Source organism: Neodiprion fabricii, chromosome 1 (genome assembly GCF_021155785.1).
Source record: "Neodiprion fabricii isolate iyNeoFabr1 chromosome 1, iyNeoFabr1.1, whole genome shotgun sequence".
NCBI lineage: Eukaryota > Metazoa > Arthropoda > Insecta > Hymenoptera > Diprionidae > Neodiprion > Neodiprion fabricii.
In genome coordinates this window covers 39,436,346-39,457,487 of record NC_060239.1, presented here as the reverse complement: position 1 = coordinate 39,457,487, position 21,142 = coordinate 39,436,346, and the positions used below count along the sequence as shown (strand labels likewise).

The window sequence follows — 21,142 nt, the reverse complement described above, 5'->3', positions numbered from 1 at the left end:
TGAGGCTCGTCAAAAGTTGTAACAGATGTGTTTCGTATCTAACAATTCAACATAAATCAATTTATTTCAATATTATTTATTACTCAGAATATGTACCCTGAAATGATTCCTAAATGAAAATCATGAATAAAAATTTAATTAAATCATCAATTTTCATTTATCAGACTGTATCATATGTTATTCTAAGATTCGATTTTAAAGCTACCTTGACAACATCAGAAAGAACTGCCACCGTCTTAAGAGTCAACAGGGCAACTCATGCATATTTGATGGCCATGCTCGACTGCCCTGCCTGATAGTAGACAAAGCAAGGTGTGCTGTTTGTGCTGTGTAATAAATATAATGTAATCCAAAGTTTTGTTTTTTATCAATAGTAGAAGACGAGCATAACTTTAATCAATAGATTGATTTCAATATTAGTGATTATAATCTTCCGAGAAGGATCATAGATCAAAATATGACTCGTCACGTAAATCGCTATATTTAAATTTTTAATTGTATCATTTCTTTTCTGCTTTTCAATTATACCTTAAATATTAATTATAGAGATTAACGACTCAATTTACTTTTTTTTTTACATTGAGAAGTAAACGAAGCAAAAATACAACACAATGACGACATATTTACAAATCACGTTACATCATACACGGCATTAAATTCATATACATCTATCATACTACAATATAAGATAATCTAATTGTGAAACGTTGATATAGATTTTTTTCGGTTTTTCGAAATGACAATTACCTTAACTAAGTCTTTCAGAAATTTCATAACAAATGCGTATGCATACTACATAAATCATACGTTACAATCATAGTATTATACATACAGATATATCTTCATATACAGTGATGATAATAATAATAAGAATAATAATAACTATATGAATTCTCCATGGCCATGTTTGTTTAAGTAGTATACAGTTGATTAATTTTCTTAATAGTAGTTTTATGTCCTATTGACAATCTTTGCCTACAATCATGATTTAAAACTACATCTCTTTTATTATATAAAAAACATTTTTATCATCGCTTTTTGGGTTTTGTTCAATTTTATTGTTTGTTTGCATCGGTACACCTGACATGTGTGCGCTTTGCGTACAATAATATAATAATAGTGTTTCGACATGTTACTTTAAGTTTGCTGTTTTTTTTTTTATCTTTTCTTTTTAATTTTATGTTATAAAATCAGGTATTAGAATAAATCGTCTTCAATAAATGACGGTAAAACGGGCAAACCCACATCCTGGCCTTATTCTACTTTTATTTTATTTTTTTTATTTTTTTGTGTTTTTGTTCTCTTTTTGTACAATTGACTATTCATACACAACCAAGTCATCATACATACATTACGCGTACAGACTCATACACTGGTGTCATAATATAAGCAATGGTGAATACCTTTCGTACCATACACAAATTCACATGCCTGCACACACTGCATCTTTCACACGCGCATACACACCTTAACGATTCATGTACACATACCCGTCTACACAGTTTTTCCATTTTAAATATATTTACATGGCACGATATTATAACGAGTAGTAGGCAGATCAACGGTCACTGTATGTATAATAAACAATCTATTCCGAGCCGCGCGTACCATGATGCGTTGTTCCCCTTTTGCGATGAAGTATGTAAAACTCTTTAGATTTATTTAACAATTTTTCTTATCGTTTTTTTCTTTGAAATATTCGTATTTAAATTGATTAGCAATTCGCATAAGGCATAACAAGCACATACTAAGATCGTTCGTTGTGCTCATATAAAAAAATTAATCAATGAAATACGATGGTCAGATAGAATTAGAACAAATTACCGCTACAACATAAACAATTCGATATACAGTACATAATGTAACAAGAGGTAGAGAAAGTATAATAAACCTACAGAATTAAAAAGAAAAAAAAAACATGTCAACAAATACCCTGAAAAATAATGTATCGTTATCCAGTACACATTTTAAAGGCGACAAAATTCTTGAAAAAAATTAAACTAACAATAAGAGAGAAAAAAACCTCATTATCTATATAAAAACACGTGAATAACGGTTGAATTGTTTCATCAACTCCACGTCTTATATCCAATTTCAAGAATTACACATGCCGTGTGAGTACTCGTGTACGTAGTTAAATAAATCGCGCAAATAAAGCTCTATTTTATTAGTTCATTATAATTTCTTACGAGAGTACGAACATTCTTTCGAGTATTTCTAGATTCATCCTTTTATTTACCCAACGCTGTATGACGTGTGATGTATTAACGACGATGCAATACATAATATCATACACAAAAATAGCAAACTAATGTTCCGACATTTTCTCGCGTGATTTATGACGCCAACGCCACATAAAAGGGTACAAGATTTTGTGCATTCCTCTCTAAATGATTGACTTCCAAGTTTCCAAATAAAATATATCAACTGTTTGTTTTTAGCAAAACTTATAAATTTTTCAAATTCGAAGAGCATTAGCTATAATTGTAACAACGATAACACAGTAATCATATTACAAGATTCTAATATTTGTAATTTGTATTTAAAAACATCGTTCAATTTAAAGGCATTCAAAGTTACTTCAGCAAACTAATCCTTCAACAAAATTTTCAAAACTTTACTTCACAGAGAGTAAATGTCTATCATCTGGATAATAGTTACCTGTTGTGATTCGTCAAGCATTAAAAATGTCGAGCATACAACATGGTCAAGAAATGTCTTCAAAAATGTCAAGAAATAAGTAAGTTTTGAAATATGCAATAAAAGTTCATGGGATTGAAGATTTAATAATAGTATGCTTTTGACATTGTTAAGGAATTATTTGAAAATGATCATTTCAATCTAGTGACTCCGGAGAGATCACATGGCGAAGTTTAACGGATTTTTCTCATTTTATATTTCATTACTTTGAGTAAATAATAATATGATCGTGTATTCTTTTTTCACCAAACATAGAATTATAACAGATTGTCAATAGTTTAAACGAGGTTTTGTTAAATGTCATCATGCTAAAGCATATTTAAGTATATAAAAAACAGTGATATGTAAATGCATGTAACTTTTGCAATTGAGAAATAAAGAAATATGACCGAAATATTCGACAATGCTGTATGCACAAGAGGAAATCAGCCATCTTTTCCGGTGTCACTTCCACATTGTAATATTTTTGTAGCTCTAAAAGAATATCGTTCATCCATTTTCAATGACGTATGCATTATTTATTCAATTTTTCGATTGATTCTTTGATAAAATTTATCTCTCTCTAATTAAGGTATATGATTATAGAGTGAGTAGAATATATTCATGCGAATACATTGGCGGTCACAAAAACAACACGATTACGAAATATCTCAAATATGTTGACATAGGCAGTTTCTGCATGTTTACTTTCACTCTACAGCCAAAGAATACTGTATCTATTCTTCTGCTTGGACACTTTTTTGACTAGACGGTATGTCTGACACATGCGTCAATTTACCTAACGCGCCCTGCAACATCCGCGAAACAAACGTGTATATATAAATATATTCAATATATATCGAATCGAGCTACAATTTGCAAATAATTCATAATTGCAAATCTGTATATCCAAATAGACTGGAAAAACACGCGGCTCGTTTCGTGCCTGAGAAGTAAAACCGTGTAACCATCGAAATTAGTTTATTCGGGACTAGATGCGGCTTGCTGTTGCTGTTGGCTGTCCTCGTCCTTAATAACCTCAGCCTGCATGGCCTTGGTGAGAGCATTGGCATCCTTAAGCGATATAACTTGTAGAACTTGGTGCTCGCCAGCTGCATTGATCATAGTCATGGGATGTCCCTGAATAGTAACTGCCTCGATGCTGGTCTCGCCGTTTCCTGGTTCAACCTTAGGTACCTGGACCATCGGAGTGACAACCTGCATGGTACCGTCGCTCTGGATGTTGGCTACCATCGTCTGGTACATGCTGGCCGATACCGGTACAGTGATAACGCCGGATACGGAAACCGGATAGCCTGAAACACCGATATCAACCATGCTGTGTTCTGCGGTCTGCATGTGCCCTCCCATCAGCCTTTCTGCTGTATAGTAAACTGGAGAATTATGTCGGACTTTCTTAGAGCATCAATATTATTGTGCCTCTGTCACCGAGCTAATAATTAACCGCATGGTTGTTAAAATGTTTCACTTTGAGAAATCCTCTGACTGCTTTAGATTTTTCTGATGATTTTAAAATTGCATTATAAACCTGTTGCCGAATGTGATTTAAAATCAAACTCACGAGATTAGTAAATTGCTATGATTACGTATTAATAGGTCTATTGTTTTAAGCACTATATTATTTATAGCAATGGGATATGAAAATGACCTCCAGTTCACGACACAGTTTGACGCTATCATCTGATTCATGCAAAACACTTGTCTCATGGTGTCTACTATATTAAATTTGTACATAAATATTAACCAACGAAGGTATATACAAACATTCAAATGATAAGCGTAATTAAAATAATTCGCTTCCAGCATAGGCTCAGTATTGAAGTTTTCTTGATGTGAACACGTAGAAAAAAAAAAGAAAAGAAACAATAAATTGTTAGAGAATATACAAACATACTTGTAAAATGATTGTTGAAGAACTAGTTCTGACCTCGCAATTTTACTTCCGGGACATAGACAGTATGTACGTATGACGTGGCGAAAAAACGAGATGCCACAATTGTTGAAAAATGGAAAAATAAAAATCTGATTAAGGCAGTCTTCGAGAAGCGATTGATTATTCCGACAACGCGTGAATGCTCTAATTATAATGAAATAACAATAATCATGATAATAATAATGATAGTATAACATCACTAGCGCTTTATTTTCTTTACTTTTTTCTTCAAACAGAACACACAGTACGGATACACAATTTAAGTTATATATACTGCATTTTTATTGCACAGCAAATATATTGGCGAAGACTGCCCTGGAATATTGAAATGAAGAATATAAAGTCAAAGTAATGAAACATCAATAAAACAATAATCTATGTACATTAAATTTATTTCGTTACTGTGCTTAAGTAAAATCAATAATTAATATTCGCTAGATAATAATAATAGTAATAATGATAAAACAAAGATAAAATTTCTCTTTGCAATTCGAACTGTCTCGATTCACTCGTATGATCTCTCTTTGTCGCACGGCTTTATCTAGGTAATTTACTATGTTGCTTTAATTTCATCTAATATTTGGAATCTATAACTTTCAGCAACTTTTCAATCCATTATCGAACTTAAGTATGTATGTAATATGCAAAGAGAACGTCGACTACAATTGCGTATTTGTACATTTGGCATTCCGTAGACGCAAAAATATTGTTTATTAGGAATCTGTAAAGTGTTTGTACGACAATATTTTTTCCACTCTCTTTTTCTCTCTCTCTCTATCTTTCACTCTCCGGAACATGCATCACATTTAAAGTTTCAAGTATATTCCGCGAAGATAAGAAGGAAGAAAATCATTAATAGAAAAAAAAAATAATAATAAAATGTTGATTTAATAAGAAAAAAGTGAGAATAAAAAAAACAATAATCCGTAACAGACCTCAGTATGTACATACATATGTACGTGATACATACACAGGTATAAAGTTATTTGTAAACAGATATGTGTATCTATCCTTTGGTAGCAAGTGCTGAGATTTAGAATTCTCATACGGATACTTACAAATAAAATAAAACAAAACCTGTTTTTAATTATCGTTTCACACACCACTACCTCAAACTAAAAATTTCGCACAGCTTTCCTCGGTCCAAAGATCTCTGATTCATACGCCTGATTTATGTGGTAACTGAATTGAATTGATTAAAGCTACAACTTGAAAATTTGCGAATGTAAAAATGAGGAAACGTGTGCATCACTTTTATTTGGAGGCGTAGAAACGGTGCATTACACTGAAGTAATAAACGTTTGCTGGCCAGCCATTCGAGTCACTGCCCGAGTAACTCCTGACCGGGGACGGTGCAGAGCCTATAGAAAATTGTTTTACCGTGTCCATCTTCCCCAGTGAGGATAATCTGGCCATCTTGTCCCAGCGTAGCCTCAGTCACGCTGTTAAGGTCGACGGAAACGCTGCCACCCTCGCCTCCCCCCGTAACTTCGGCAAGAGTTTGAACCTCACCTTGACTTGTGTGGATCTGAAACGAATGCAGATTTTCATCAAACTAAACGAAAGAAGGGTGAATCGGAACCTGCTGGTGTTTCTGTTTGCACTTTACTAGGCTTGGCCTATAAGCATAAAGTACCACCTTGCGCTTGAAATTCATCATTCTTTGGTTGTTTACGTTCTACAAGTTATTCCTAACTACTTTCTGAGTATGTTAGAGAGGCGATAATTCCTCGTTGTATAAAATACGGAGCTTATCACTTACCGTAGCAACACCTTGAACTTGTGCCGTTGTTCCATCTGGTAGTGTAATGATAGGATTGCTTGGATCAACTTGTATTATTGATACCGTTCCATCGGGATTTGTTATGGTCTGCAAGACCGCTGTTGGATATTGTGCTGTCATCTGCAAAACGAGGAACACAGCGCAACACGTTACACAAACGAAATATATCTTTTCGCCAGTAAATGCCAATCGAAGAATATAGTTCCTCAAGTAGAGTGGTTAATTATTTCACTTATTGACTATGCAGAGATAATACAGAGTTTTAAAATCTGGTGGGATCTCAGAAAGTTTACCAGCTGGTTGTGCAAATGATATGATATCATAAATCATTTCGGAAAAATCTAAGTAGTCTTACATGATTTAAAGGGTTGGCTGAGACTTGGGGATCAATGGTGATGTACACTAACTCGTCTCAAAAAATAAAATAAATGTTTCAGCGTAATATCATCACCCCCCCCCCCCAATATCGATGGTAATTAAATACTATCCTCCAATCCCGTGGCAGGAAGGATCATCGAAATTATGAGAACGAAAAAACCGTATTTTGCCGACGAAACAATTCTTCATCCACACGACACAGAATACCTGATACTTTCATTGTTATTTATTGAATTACCGCATTCAATACTATGCGTGACAATCATGTGTAAGTATCAGGTGGTAGTTTGAGGGTTTCCTAGGTTCGTATTTCCCGCACAACTTGTGCATAAAGTAGAAAAAATGAAAGGAGAGATAGGGGATCACGTCAAGCTACCCTTCGGAAGCAAAAGTGGCATAACGCGTACAACAATCCCCACCGTTTGTTGTTGTTGTTGTTGTCCTGACTGGCTTCCTTGGCCTTGGTTAGAAGCATGTGACTGATGCGAGGAAGAGTGCGGCGTTTGTTGCTGAATCAAAATTGTCGTTTTGTCATCTTCTTCGCTAAACGCTGGTAGTAGATCCTCTCGGCCGTGAAACTTGTAACAGTTTATCACGATTTGCCTCAATGCATGTGTCCAAGAAATCTATAACATAAAGAGACACATATCAATAAAAAAATTATTCATATAAAAATATCAATTTAGTTTTTTTTTTTCAATGACTTCAAATTCGACAGATAGTAGGAGTGACAAAATAATCTCTAATTCAGAATGTTTCTAAGGTGGTCATGCGTAACGATATTTTAAATTCACTGTATTTTCTCTTCCCTCTGGAAAATCCCATCCACCGACCTTTTGTTTCTCGTCTTCGGATCGAGCATCCATGCGAACATTGGCCCAAGGTAATTCTTCAGGCCACCAAGGCGGTCGAGTACTTTCGCGCCCCCAGCCAGGCTTACCTCTGCCTGTAGAATACTTCAGCATCAAAGGTATAAACGCCCTAAGCTGGGCCTGGGTCATTTTTTCAACGGGTGTTGGTATGCCGTCTATTATTAGTGGAGGTAGTTCGTACAGGGACGGATCCTCTTGTACAGGTGGTGGTGCTTGCTGAGCCAATGCGCTCTCTAGTTCTTCCATTACCATACTCCTAAGGTTCTTAACGACATCTTCCAGCGGTTTGGCACCAAAGACCCTGTAGCTGCTGTTAGGCTTACCAGGTGTCGCCACAAGAACAACAGCTTGCTGTCCAACGCGTGTTGCAAATTCGTCGATTGTTTGCTGAAAAAATAAGGAAATGTATTATTAACGAACAAATATCATGAATTGGTCAAACAGTTTGTAAAATTTGAGTGAAAAAAAATGTTCAAGTTGAAGCCTACGAATATTTGAATAAAATTGTTGATAGAGCGTTTCTGTACTCACCCTAAGTTTTCGTAGAAGCCTATTTTGCTGTCGTTTACGAGTACTAGGATTAGTCTCAAAACTATGAGGCCGTTTTCGCTTCTTGGCTGAAACGATGGCAGCGGCTGCAGCTACCCCGACTGGCCCTAGGTACACTCATTATCAGATACCGTTCAGTCCTTCTAATATGAGAATGGACAAGTTGTGCCAGTCAAATATTGCCATTAAAGACCACGTGTGAATTCTCCCAAGTTTCTGATAGATGAATGTTTTTACCAACATATTCTCAAATGCAGTTCCGAAAAGAAAAAATATTTCTTGCATTGCCAATACACCAATGCAACAATATTTGCAACGAAAAGTGAAAATTACTTCACGTTGGAATGGATTTCTAAATACAAGATGGTCCGATTTACAATAAAGGCAATATTGTGCTAATACAACGTTGAATAATTAAATGCATTAAAATACAAAACACACGTGTGTACTTCGTACAACAAATTAAACGCACAAGCAACATTAGAACAACACGTATCTGCATTTCACACAAAATACAGGATAATCCTGCATGGAAGAGCGTCACTGATGAACATCTCACCGAAATTAAAAATATTATTGATCCTTTTCATGTTAAATATTAATGACAATCATGCCTTTGCACAGGTAAATAAATTTTATCAACAATTCGAATCATTTCTTTTCTCTGTAGCTCAATACTTAGCTTTTACTAGAGATGGATCAATTTTTGTTAAAATTTTTCAAACAATCATTGAATATGCGATAATCAGTTCATGAGATTGTCAATTCACTGTGACATTAGTGATTCAGAAGATTAATACGAACAAGAATAATAGATTATTCGTTAGAGATTTTCGATATTCTAAAATTCAAGCATTAAAGAGTAGCAGCACAAAAACGACGAAAAATAATAATATAATACAATCAGCTGTGGTGAATAATAAATAAGAATACAAAAGAAAGATTTGTTCGAATAAATACTACGCCAATATAGATTCTGTACCATTTGAATTACTTTTCGCTTATATTTGCAAAATATAAAAAAAACTTGATTCATCGATATCTGTATCTCGACGTGATTCGAAATTGAAAGAATTTAATGCCGATATAAAATTTACCTCCTACTAATAAGAACAAATATTTAGTACATGTAAATCATAATGTAAGGTATAATGTCATAGTATAGTGATAAACAATAATTACCAAGTTATTTGTACTTCCCTCGGACACGTACTATTGCGCAGGGTGTCTCTCATCAAAGTAATAGTCAAATTTTACAACAGACAAAATCCATTTTGGTAGCAAAAATTTCATAAATTGGAACTCAGATCAAATTCTATAAGATGTTGTAATAAAATAAGATTTGATAGACTGAACAGAGGAACTCGTTTTAAAAATTACAGACGGAAATCTGTGAGTGCATAGCATTTGCGTTTCAGAAATTTCAAGTCTAGAGCTGGTTTAAATCGTAAAAACAAATGGATAAATACATACGGTATTTGATTATTGATTGCTTTTTCTACAGTTGCAAAATTACGAATAGTATAAAAATATCAACGCGACAATTACTAAGTATGAGGTTTGATGTAAATGACCATGAATGTTAATCTTTTACTCTGACTCAGAGAAAGCACCCTGCAACGATCAACGTTTGGACAATCGAATAAAACGTACATTAAAAGATTAGAATCGCGAGTTGGTAATTCAAAAGTCGGAAAAGCAAAAAAATGGAAATCACCATTAGCGTGTTTGTTTTGCCAACCTGCAGCGGCGAGCTGGGCGGTAACATCATCGTCCATTGCAGCCGACAAAAGGTCTCCCTCTTCGTACGTCTCAGATCCACTAGTTGGCTCATCATCGTCTTCGTCCGAGAGCCGGTCCATTCGGTCCAAGGCTCCGGATTCTGCACTAGGCAGCGACACCATCCTTTCCTTCACTTTTGACAGCTGAATGTTTTTTAAGGTCTTGATTATTGCAATGCCCCGTCAGTTGTATCAGTAATTTGCAACGATTCTGGTCTTCTACATCACCGTGAGTTGTATCTCTGTGAAAAAAAGCGTTATTCAACGTTTCATTACAGTTTCATTTTTGAATTGTCTATCATCCGATGTAAGAGATATAATTGGACGATTTTAATTATTCATAAATTACCACGAGCTTTCAGAAGAATTATTTGAGGTCTTTGATGCATCATTGCAGCTTTGATTCTGGCAAGTATTTGTACTTGTCAAAACTAAAAATTTTTATGCATAAAATTTGAAATAAGATGGCAATTTTAATCATTACTTTTCAACACAATTTCTGGTACACACTATTTTAGAAACTATATTTGTGTTTCGGCTTGTCTGAATACAATAAACTGAGAGAACTACCAATTTTGCCAGTCTCCTAACTGCCTACTTTAAGACTTGTTCCCCATAAATAACATTTTTCAAGTTACTGAGCTAGTACAGCTTGAAATGGAGTTTTCAGCACAGTTTCGATATACTTATCATGGTGTTTCAAAACCCCAGCATAATATTTTGGACAGTATTGCAAGTCTTAATTGTACGCAACAAGTGCCGGTTTAGTTAAGAACCAATGATACTGATTTCAGAGATTATATATCAACAGCAGGTACTGTCCAAACTTGAAATATTGGCAGAATTGAAACAGTCCTATTCTGTGTAAGTCTTCAATTTGGTTCGGTATGCATATTCTTATACTCATATTGTATTTATAAATTACAAGTAATAGGAACTAAAATTTCATTCACCCATTGTTTATTATCATGCCCTCGATAAAAAAATTTCTTATCCATGGCAAATGATGAAATTAAAGAATATAGGGATTAGAGGAACTTGGAAACGTTTTGCAGGAACATCTGTTTGACGTAAGGTGGAGAAAAACTGAAAAAATTTAAAAATGAACCATAACTTTGTACTATCGCATAATAATTGTTTTCACAAAGCCTGCTAAGCTATAAATGATGAATTATACCCTCATCCCCTTATTGAATGCAGGCTTTGCCTGATGTGGGGTGGCCAGCATGCTTGTGGGGGAACGGGCAAAGGGGGTGGAGAATGTGAGGGGGAAAGGACAAACTAGAGGGGAGATGGCCAAAAGAAATCAATACAGCAATCTAGAGAGACCGAGGAAGAGGCTCTACACCCACCATGGCCTAATTTTCATGCCAAACTTACTTTGAAAAACAGACGTCGTGAAATAATCGTAAATGTTGGTTAGAAAATTGAGCAACATTGCTGTTTTCCAGAATTTTGGATACATGATTACATGAAAAGAGAACCCGCTACTTCATCTTTTCGGCATTGATACAGACATGATCAAATATTTTCTACACGATAGGAAACGTCTGTGTACCGGTACACAGAAAAAAATAAAATAAACATATCCGAGTGCCATGAATCTTTTAGGTAGGTGAAACTTGACAACAGGAGGAGAATCCTGCTGAAACCCTACGAGTGTTTTCAATCGACTCCGGGCACAAGCAGCAAGGAAGGTTGGTGGTATGGAAACGTTGCGGAGAGCGTATGCCATGATGCGAACTGAGCGTACTGGAACGGAGTATCGAGATAGAACTGATAGTCGGACGTAGCGCTGGGTGACGGATAAAATGATATATGTAACTTTTTGGTTAAGTGTCAGATAGGAAGAGGATAAGTTTGGGGAACGAGAGGAAAGGTGAGGGTGAAACAGAAGAAGGGTCCCGATTTGTTTGAACCGATCCTGGGAACGGTGATGAAGCTCGAGTAGCGAACGAGGTTGAGGACGAGGAGGTTCGAGCACGAAGATTAGGCGCGGAGTAGCCTCGAATATCTGCGTGGTAATTCAGCGCGACTCGTCGACGTCGGCGTCGTCTTGTTCGTCCTGATCGTCGAGTCAAAATGCGCAGGGCAAGGTAAAAGAGAGCCCCGGACGGGCAAAGCTCATGTCCGAAGAACTCTGGAGCAAGCCCAGTTAAAATCGCGAGTTGCGTACGCACCTTTAAGCCTGCGTCTGCGGGAGGACTGCCGCCGTCGGCCGTCCTACGGCCATCTCTCACGGTTCTTAGCGACGCAGTAACTCCACCAGGACAACGTTAACCCGGACGGGCCTCCACCGACGGGCACCGTTAATTTATCAAGGTAAATATCACAATACCACCACCCGTCACACGCACCATGGCATTTGCCAGGCGTATCGATCGCCTACGCGGCCCTACGCCTCGGACGGCCTTCCATAACAAACGCGATACGGCAGCCATTTTGGGCGAGCCTGCGCGTTGCGTGGTTAGCAGACGATACGAAATTCTCTGTATTTAACGCTCGGTCCACGGCCGAATAGTGCCGCAACCCGAGAGGCCTTTGTTAAATTACATTTCACAACATATTAGCGTTACCATACTCACCGATTTACCAAGTTTATTTCCAAATTTACGCTGGCCACCACGGAAACACGAACATCGTACGCATATATACAAGCCTGTAATAATCCGATTGGATAATAAAACGTACATGTCATGGCGGTCTCTGTTTACGGCCTCCGATTGGCTCGTTCGTGCCCGCGCCTCGCGTCGGTAGGCCGTAGGGCGTCTTCTCGCCTACGGTAAAATCTATGCGAATGCGGGACGAATGGCGATTCATCCGATCGCCATGACCGCCGTCCCGCATTCTACGTTTCCGCCTCGTAATTTCACAAATACCGCACTCTGACCGAACCTTTTGATTCCCCTCGAGTTAAACTCTTCTTCTCAGGCGCCAACACGCGCGTGACTCTGTTCCAAGTACCACGTACCGTTGTCTTGTAACCTCAAATTATAATTGGAAGAGAAAAAATTACGGGGCAACCCTTCGAAGTTGGTGGTTCGTTATAAAATTTTAGATCCTCCGAAAAGGTACGCATTACATGTTACCTACACTACGCCGGCAGCGAGACGTCTCTCGTCCTCTATTGTTGCTGTGTACAAACTTATCAGTCACTGTCGGGTAGATTTTATTTTTTCATTTATTTGCAATCACGACGTGTGGTTTAGTCTCATTAAATCCTCACTCTGGACAGTGCACGATTCAAATATCAACTCCTTAGTGATAGATTAATGACACTTGGTTGTGCGCATTGTTCGACATTATTGTAGGGGCTAGTTGTTTTAGACTTACAGAAAAATCCTATCGACTAGAGCATAGACTTTAGTTGGATGACGAAAGAACTGGTCGTGCATTGAAATTTCAATAATTTTTACAAATTAATGCAACAATTGGCTGGTTTAATACATTTTTCCATACTCGTTTTACATTCTGCAAGCCGTAAGCTGAATGGATATATAAATGACTGTGAATGGAAAAAATTGCTCGGACCAACTTAGTTTAATACCCAAATGTTCTGTTTTGTCGATTTTTGATTCGAATCTGCATATTTCCTTCACTTCAGGATTTAGTGACTATGCTGGAAATGAATTGTTCCTCATCTTAGCCACCAACTGAAAAAAACAACTAAGAAATCTTACTAATATTGTAAAACTATACATAAAGTCGTCATTGCTATGTTGAAATTTCAAATAAGCTTACAATTAACAGTGTATGATAAAAGATTCAACCTGATTCAATTTGAAAATCCAAATCGTAGTGAATAAATAAAAGTTTGAATCTATATGAAACCTTCAAAATTGAACAAAATGAATTTAATTGAATCATTTACAGTTTACAGTAAACAAGTTCTCATACTGTTAAATAATATAAACAGTGTGATAAAAGGAAAAAAAGAACCTTTATTATTTGCTTTATACAATCGCTATAATAATATATCTTATAACAAACGATAATAATATTAATAATAATAATAATAAAAACAACAACAATCGTTTTATTATCATAAAATTGGTGTAAAACAATTTTACATATCACATCTCTGAAGGGGCGGAGGGGGGCAGGAGGGAGTACTAGGGTATATATTGCAAGATCGTCTGGTACCGGCAATATCTTGTTTTCAAGCCCATGGCTTATTCTTGTTGCATAATTTCCCAAACCACCCAGGTTCACACTGACACGTGTTGTCTGGCTGGCACGAGCCATTTCGACAAGGTCTCGTACATGCCGACCTCTGCGGTGATCTTCTCCCAATCTCGCAATGATTGCCTTTGAATCCAGCCGGACAACGACACACATTGTTTCCCTTACATTTTCCACCATTTACACAAGGAATCACGCATTTGGCTGTGAAATAAATAACATCCGTAACTGAACAAAATTTGTGAAAAAAATAAAAAACTGTCAGTACTGCTTAGAAGTCTATCAAGGAATTTATATTGTACTTACAAAATTCACAACGAAGACCAAAGTATCCCTTGGGGCATTCACAGGTATCCTTTTGCACACATTTACCTCCATTCAAACATTTCTCTGTGCAAATACCTGTAAATATTTGAAAAAATTATTGTTTCAGTTCTGTGAGCTAAAGTAATTTTACTCGTATTCTACTTTTTCTTTCAGAATTCTTAATCAACATGTTGCGCCTGAGTGGCTGCCGCTTGGCGAGCACAGCTTCGTCTGCAACGTCCAATACAAAAGCTGGGAAACTGTTGGATGCTATTATAAGAGTGGACCATGCTGGTGAACTTGGAGCAGACCGAATATACGCAGGACAAATGGCTGTCCTAGGTTTGCTATGCAAATTAATAAGTTATGAATTCATAATTCTCTGAACCCATCATCTTTGCCTATGCAGTCAAAGAAATGTCGATACCATGCCAACTCCTATTTATTGAGCAAACTTGATTGACTCTGATGGTAATTTACAGGCAAAACATCAGTGGGGCCGACTATACAGCATATGTGGGATCAGGAAAAAGGGCACCGCGAAAAGTTTGAAGAATTAATCAGGAAACACCGCGTAAGACCGACGGTTCTCGTCCCGTTATGGAACGTAGCCGGATTCGTTTTGGGTGCTGGGACAGCAATGATGGGACCAAAGGCAGCAATGGCCTGTACTGTAGCAGTGGAGACTGTGATCGTTGAGCACTATAACGAGCAGCTGCGATCTTTGATGGAAAATAGTGACGAGAACGTAGACAAAGAGTTGTTGGATACAATACGAAAGTTCCGTGATGAAGAGCAGGAACATCACGACACTGGAATTGATCATGGTGCTGAACAGGCACCGTTTTATAAAGCTTTAACTAACGTTATTAAAGCAGGATGCAAAACAGCCATAACGATATCAAAAGTCATTTAAGTCAGGCTTGTAATTCTAGGTATTACTTTTATTAAACAGAGGTTGATCCGTTTTGCGATTCACCCAGGTCGTATGTTCTCAAAGTTCTTAATTGTAAAATGCGATTTGAATTGTGAAATTGGTCTTGCTACTTCGATAGATCCTAGTTAAAACACAGAAAATGGATATGATTCAATGTAACCGGTGTCAGTGCAAGTTTGTAGTTGTACACTATTCTATTCGAAGCTGATATCGCTGATTATAATTCTCTAGACATTGCTCACGCTTTGATCCTATGCGGCTACTTTGCTCCAACGCAATCTGCAGCACTAAACTTTGTTTCACTTACAATTAAGCAATATTCAGACTACTAATCGACGATTACAATATTTTATCCAACCTTGTCTACGCCACGTTACTTTTCTGTAAATAATTTATCTTTGTACAAATGTTGATTAATAAAATGATATGTTTTCATAAATCTCGGTTGAACGAATAATAATTTCATATTGGGCTAGATATTCTATGCTACCCTTTCCAGTACAAGTTTGTATTATTAGTAGTATACCTCCTTCGCAATAAGGTCCTTGAAAACCTGGTGGACAGGAACAGACTCCAGGTGCGGTGCAGTTTCCACCATTCATGCAATTGGGATAGCACAACGCCTTCTTACAATGCGGTGGTCCCAAGTAACCATCTGGACATGGTCCAGGATTAGGTTCTGCAAAGTATGTGTAAAATTTTAATTGACCAAATCTTCACCTCCACCGGTGATACGAGTTTTTAGATTCTTCTACATGAATTTTCCGGCACACTGCGAGAGATTTCGATAACATCTTCCTCTAAAGTCTGGACTTCGTAAAATTTCATAGTTGATTAGAAAATCTCACGTGAAAAAAAATAAAAAATCTTTCGCAAAACGACGTGAATTTCACAATCTTCACGAAAATTTTGCATCAAAGGTGTCTGTGAAAGAATTCTCAGAACCTTCACGTTCTCATCTACGTACGTTATAGTCTGAGGAGCCAATTGAGACCTAATCGCGCGTGCTCTCCTCATTGTCCGACTACTTCCGTTAGGCGTAATCAGTCGCATGTGCAACGAAGGGCACGTGCGAGAGAGGGAAATAAGAAAAATGATTGAAGGGGGGGAATGCGGCGTAAACATTGTGCCGACGAAAATCTCACGTCAACTTTGTATTTAGTGGTATATAATGAAGCAAAATATGTGAACGTATAAATTACAATTAATTATTTAAAAATTATAGAGTAAATCTCAGGTGAGGGGGAAGGTGGGTCCTAATTGAAAAAAAAAATAAAAAAAAAATACACCTCACGTAATTGATGGACGCCCCCCAGTATCGAATCCTGGATGGACAGCGACGGGGGTGAAGGACACACTGGGTTACGATGCAAGCACACTCACCGCGTAGAGCGCATTCCTTTTGCAAGCTCAGCCGAAGGGGGGTTCCTTTCAGGGGAACACCCTTCCGCGTTTGGATGACCAGCCCGATCTTGAATTGAACAACGCCTGAACTATTCCCCGAACATGGTAGAAGCACGCTGAATTCTGCAATTTTAACATACTTGTGTATAGCTTACATCGTGCGTTTCCATCATATTTATAATACCACATTGCAGTACGTAAAGAAGTAAACGAAAAACCAGAAGCAAGAATTGTCTGCGTTCTTCGTTTCAATTCGCAAACCTCCAAATTACAATTCATTTCCCTGCTTCTGTAGAAGCTGTGTTTGTTTTCTGGTTATCATCTTGCCTCGATAAACACAGAAAAAAATAAATAAATAAAACAACGCAACTTTTAAAGGGAAATACGTGCCGAGGTACGTAATTCCAATACGACATCTGTCGATCGTTAAGATAGATTGCGATTTATGCATATTTGTAAAATTATGTCATAAGTATATTCCCAGACGTTGAATCCATATAATGAATGTGACGTAATAGAAGCATTGGAAGAACCACATTCGTTTAAGCAATGTTGTCGACTCTTGTTTGTTTTCATACTGACTGTGAAAAGAAATAAGAATAGATCGAAAAAGCTCCGATATAGTGTATTAATAACAATAACTCAATACCCGACGTGTATTGGGCATAATTAACATATATATGCGCGAACGAGCGATCGAGTTTATCATAATTATTCCATGTAAATTTTACCCGACGTTAGAAGTTATTTCAGTTATGTATTTCGTAAGCTACTTTATAAATATCCCCACTTCTTGTAATTACATCGCATAATATAAGTAAAGAGATTAGCAGTGAATTCTTTCTATTAGTCGACGCCCGATTTATGTATTATAGGTACAATATACTGGTGCACGCAAACCTGAATACTGATAAAGTTTCTATATATAAAGTTTGTTCTTTTCATACAAAGATATGTGAAAAGATGATAAACATGCAGAGATATACGCTCTAACCGTACTAAAGAATTTAAAACTCTGTAAATGTAACGTCATATTACAGATAGAGTTAGTTCCGATATTATGAATTAGAATCAAATTAACTCTCACCTTTTGGTCTCCTCGGCACCCTCCCTCGTTGCTTGATCGTGATCGAGGGTGTCTTGAGGATAGACTCGTTGACCGATTTGAGTCGATCGAAATTATAATAGTACCTCTTAACGCCAGACTTCCACGTGAAATTAACACACGACACTTCGCTCGGTATCGTCGGTAGTTTCGTCTCAAACTCCGGGTCCAGGAGGTACGACAACACCGTACCTTCCATTATCGCGTATATCTCAATTTCTAATCCTGTATGCGGTTGAAAAAATAATTTTCAGTGATAATTATAATTATTTAATATTTAATATTAATTATATATCATAAAACAACAACAATATCGTTTGCGTCCGTTACACGAGGTCAGAGATACACGCCTGTTATATCCAAGTTGTAATGAAAACGGGCCGTGACTATAAACGCTGCGATCTGCAGGTCGTAGGTCGAATAATTATACGTATACACATAATATGCGGTATACGTATGTATACATTAAGGTGTTGGAAAACAAAAAATTTTCTTCCCAACAGGTTAAAAACTTCCGTTTAGATATAAAAATATGTCTGTTCAAATTTCAGCACTTAATATTGACATTAAGAAGTTGCGCGTCGCACTCTCCTATTTTCCATAAGAATAACATGGGAAAAATGGTTTTTGCTCCATCTGATTTCCCTAATTAGCTAACGATGCGTCGTACAAAAAATTCGCAGACGCATGTTTGTAGGGAATTGAACGCTCTTTAAAAACAGTCTCTTATTACTTTCCGATAAATTTACTCCTTCAAAATTTATTCAAGGTCAAAGTAAAATGTATTTTAATTGAATAACTCGAAGAATTTTTGAAACACCCTAATACAAGTTATACATAAGTATAATACAAGATATAGGTAAGCATACCTGCAATACGCTTTTGCTAGCATCGATGTCTCCGAAACATGTGTCTATCTACCTTACGAAAATATATGTTGACCGTCTTGAGCAAAGAGCCCGTGCAAGATCTTTCGAGGAGTTCGCGGTATATTTGCAGAGGGATAAAGGAACAAGGTGGAAGGAAAATGAAAACAAAGTATTCGATACACGCGCGCATACATAAGTACATGTATATATTGGAACGAACAAAGAGGAATGTATGATATATACGTCTAAAGTGATTAATAACAATTTTAGGTATTTTATAGGTATGAGATTGATCGGTAGATAATTATAGTTAGTAGGCGAATAGCACGTGTAGTGGCTTGAAATAGGAATAATGTTTCAATAACACGTAAAAAAAGAGGGTTAAACTGTATGCGGCGACGTAAAACCAACTTGAAATTGTTGTGTTTTCAATTGACTGTGAGATTTATAAATTCCCACAATGATATGAACCTTCAAACTCCCGGATTGACAAGAATTTAATTCCACAAAATTCGTCGTATACGTGAATTACCATTTGGCGCGGGTATTTCGAATGGTAGGTACAAGTCCCGGCGCGCTAGACGATATAACGTGAAAACTTCAGAATATATTGATTCAAAAAGTAATTGAATGAAACAAGTCCGAATCACTTAGTAATACAAATACAAGTAAACTTTACCACCTGAGAACACTGGTGATATTTCTTTTTTTCTCAGATTCAAATAAAAATCAGGTTTTCTCAAGTAGTAAGCTTTGATTCTAATTCAATTTCAAAGGCATCGCAAAAAGTTTCATTGAAATTCATGCAGGCTCCGCGCAAGTCTGAGGTTAATATCTAGCTCGCCCGTACTATAAGGTGAATATTTTCTAAAACCGTTATCCTTCCGACAAGATACTTGCATATTATCACGGATTGAGATATACTTACCGCTGAACATTTTCACCTGTTGCTGATCGATCCATAGGGATATGTCGCCGGTTGGTGGGCGGGTCTTTTTGGCGTCGACCCAGCCCCCGAGGGAGCAGAGCAGCGCCGAGACCAGGACAGCCACGGCTGCCGGGGCTACGGCCTGCTGCATCGTATGTGACGAGCTCTTCCACGCGCCGGGGTATTCAAGGTCGATTATCCGATTTAACGCTTTAATTAATTACTGACTCCCGAGTTTAGATACGACGCTACGTTCCTCGCACACCCGCCCTCGGATCGCTTCTCCGACTCTGATTATACTTTTATTCCCCCCTCGACTCGCAAATTCCTGCGAGATCGGTCCACCAAACCGCCTTCTGCAGCACGGAAACTAACTATACTTTTGTGACCCGATCTCTGCCGATCCACCCGTCTCGCCTGCCACTACCGTACTAACGAGAGTAACGACGAAGCGCTGCTCTCCGCTGCTGTAGCCGTCTCTCCATCCATCCCCCCCGAATCGCCGCCGCGACCGACCAATTTTCACTTGCCTTCTTCCTCTTTCCGCCAGCCTGCGGCCCTGCAATGGACCGCGATGTATCTCGCCGTCTCACTTTTTCCCAATTCTCCCCCGTTGCAGCCGAGTATCCTCGCGCTTATTCCTGCTTTTCGTCTGGGTCTCGGGATTCGGGATTCTGATCACAGCATCGACTCGCTGCTACGCCATGCAAAGTCGCGTCTTACTCGCGTTCACGGCAAGCTGTATGCATACGTAGCGGTATAACAGTAAGGACAAGGGACCACGTCGTATTTACACAGATAAACCGGCTTGATGATCGACTGCGAATAATTGGGTGGAAAAAAGATTTCGGCTCGCTCTGTGGTTCCAGACTCCGACTCTCGCGATCTAATCTCTCCGAGACTCCGATTGCCCGTGAACTTCTCCCGCGGCGGGGTCCACGACGTACAACCAGCTTAGACTTATGTGCTGTTTTTATAGCCTGCAGCACAACGATATAACGTATAGATGCACAGCTACTCGGGGATTCACATATGGATGTGTAATGTAGCTGTATGAACTGAAAATCTAATTCGACAGGAATTCGCTCGCTAATATCTATCTTCCGTATACGTTTTATTCCTGAACTTTTGTTGAAACTATAAATATACATATGCATACATAATCTTCACGTTATCTGCGCATTAAGCGGATACGGTTATTGCCTTGTTTAGTTTCGTATATCGGGAAGCTTCGTCAACCGCGGAGTTGGGGAGATAAGCGATTGTGGAAGAGATATTCTTGACGTATACAATATATACTCGTTATGAAACCTTTCTCGCAACGTGATATCTGTTGACCTTTCTCTGGTTTTGGAAAAGAAGAGCATTTTTGATGTCAGTAAATATTAATAATAAAACCTATATTATATTTGCCG

The 21,142-nt window shown here is 37.6% G+C and overlaps 3 protein-coding genes across 10 annotated transcripts; 1 reads left to right on the top strand and 2 right to left on the bottom strand.

Moving 5' to 3' along the window:
* Nucleotides 1-1,149: 1,149 nt before the first annotated feature.
* LOC124183455 (DNA-binding protein P3A2) lies at nucleotides 1,150-12,724 on the bottom strand. 7 transcript variants are annotated; one of them, XM_046572017.1, is made up of 9 exons: nucleotides 12,177-12,314; nucleotides 10,225-10,238; nucleotides 9,933-10,140; nucleotides 8,198-8,322; nucleotides 7,628-8,053; nucleotides 7,214-7,420; nucleotides 6,396-6,536; nucleotides 6,014-6,188; nucleotides 1,150-3,995 (listed from the first exon to the last, which is right to left on the bottom strand). In XM_046572017.1, the coding sequence occupies exons 3-9, from the start codon at nucleotides 10,117-10,119 to the stop codon at nucleotides 3,661-3,663; spliced, it is 1,596 nt and encodes a 531-aa protein (XP_046427973.1). In that variant the 5' UTR covers nucleotides 10,120-10,140; nucleotides 10,225-10,238; nucleotides 12,177-12,314; the 3' UTR covers nucleotides 1,150-3,660. The 7 variants fall into 7 exon arrangements, with proteins under 7 accessions (XP_046427973.1, XP_046427927.1, XP_046427937.1 ...); XM_046571971.1 differs by lacking the exon at nucleotides 12,177-12,314 and adding an exon at nucleotides 10,346-12,115; XM_046571981.1 differs by lacking the exon at nucleotides 12,177-12,314 and adding an exon at nucleotides 10,346-12,114 and having other exon boundaries at nucleotides 9,957-10,140.
* LOC124183511 (5-demethoxyubiquinone hydroxylase, mitochondrial) lies at nucleotides 12,183-15,860 on the top strand. Of its 2 annotated transcripts, none has more exons than XM_046572121.1 (3): nucleotides 12,183-12,318; nucleotides 14,659-14,826; nucleotides 14,967-15,860. In XM_046572121.1, the coding sequence occupies exons 2-3, from the start codon at nucleotides 14,673-14,675 to the stop codon at nucleotides 15,398-15,400; spliced, it is 588 nt and encodes a 195-aa protein (XP_046428077.1). In that variant the 5' UTR covers nucleotides 12,183-12,318; nucleotides 14,659-14,672; the 3' UTR covers nucleotides 15,401-15,860. The 2 variants fall into 2 exon arrangements, with proteins under 2 accessions (XP_046428077.1, XP_046428081.1); XM_046572125.1 differs by lacking the exon at nucleotides 12,183-12,318 and adding an exon at nucleotides 12,797-13,067.
* Nucleotides 13,918-20,691, bottom strand: LOC124183507 (protein shifted). Its single transcript, XM_046572106.1, has 6 exons — nucleotides 19,728-20,691; nucleotides 17,913-18,155; nucleotides 16,805-16,948; nucleotides 15,948-16,100; nucleotides 14,485-14,580; nucleotides 13,918-14,382 (listed from the first exon to the last, which is right to left on the bottom strand). Exons 1-6 carry the CDS (start codon nucleotides 19,876-19,878, stop codon nucleotides 14,156-14,158), a joined length of 1,014 nt encoding a protein of 337 aa, XP_046428062.1. The 5' UTR covers nucleotides 19,879-20,691; the 3' UTR covers nucleotides 13,918-14,155.
* Nucleotides 20,692-21,142: the final 451 nt, after the last annotated feature.

What these genes read in the sequence shown, in the direction of transcription:
- LOC124183455 (XM_046571971.1), bottom strand. Translation starts at nt 10,388, where the DNA reads ATGATGCATCAAAGACCTCAAATAATTCTTCTGAAAGCTCGTG. An exon ending in GGCTTCTACGAAAACTTAGG is followed by an intron (nt 8,054 to 8,197) that starts GTGAGTACAGAA and finishes TTATTTTTTCAG; the next exon opens with CAAACAATCGACGAATTTGC. An exon ending in AACAACAACAACAACAAACG is followed by an intron (nt 6,537 to 7,213) that starts GTGGGGATTGTT and finishes CTCGTTTTGCAG; the next exon opens with ATGACAGCACAATATCCAAC.
- LOC124183507 (XM_046572106.1), bottom strand. Translation starts at nt 19,878, where the DNA reads ATGCAGCAGGCCGTAGCCCCGGCAGCCGTGGCTGTCCTGGTCTCGGCG. An exon ending in ACAGGTGAAAATGTTCAGCG is followed by an intron (nt 18,156 to 19,727) that starts GTAAGTATATCT and finishes AACCGCATACAG; the next exon opens with GATTAGAAATTGAGATATAC. An exon ending in TGGTCTTCGTTGTGAATTTT is followed by an intron (nt 14,383 to 14,484) that starts GTAAGTACAATA and finishes TTTATTTCACAG; the next exon opens with CCAAATGCGTGATTCCTTGT.
- LOC124183511 (XM_046572121.1), top strand. Translation starts at nt 14,673, where the DNA reads ATGTTGCGCCTGAGTGGCTGCCGCTTGGCGAGCACAGCTTCGTCTGCA. An exon ending in AGGACAAATGGCTGTCCTAG is followed by an intron (nt 14,827 to 14,966) that starts GTTTGCTATGCA and finishes GGTAATTTACAG; the next exon opens with GCAAAACATCAGTGGGGCCG.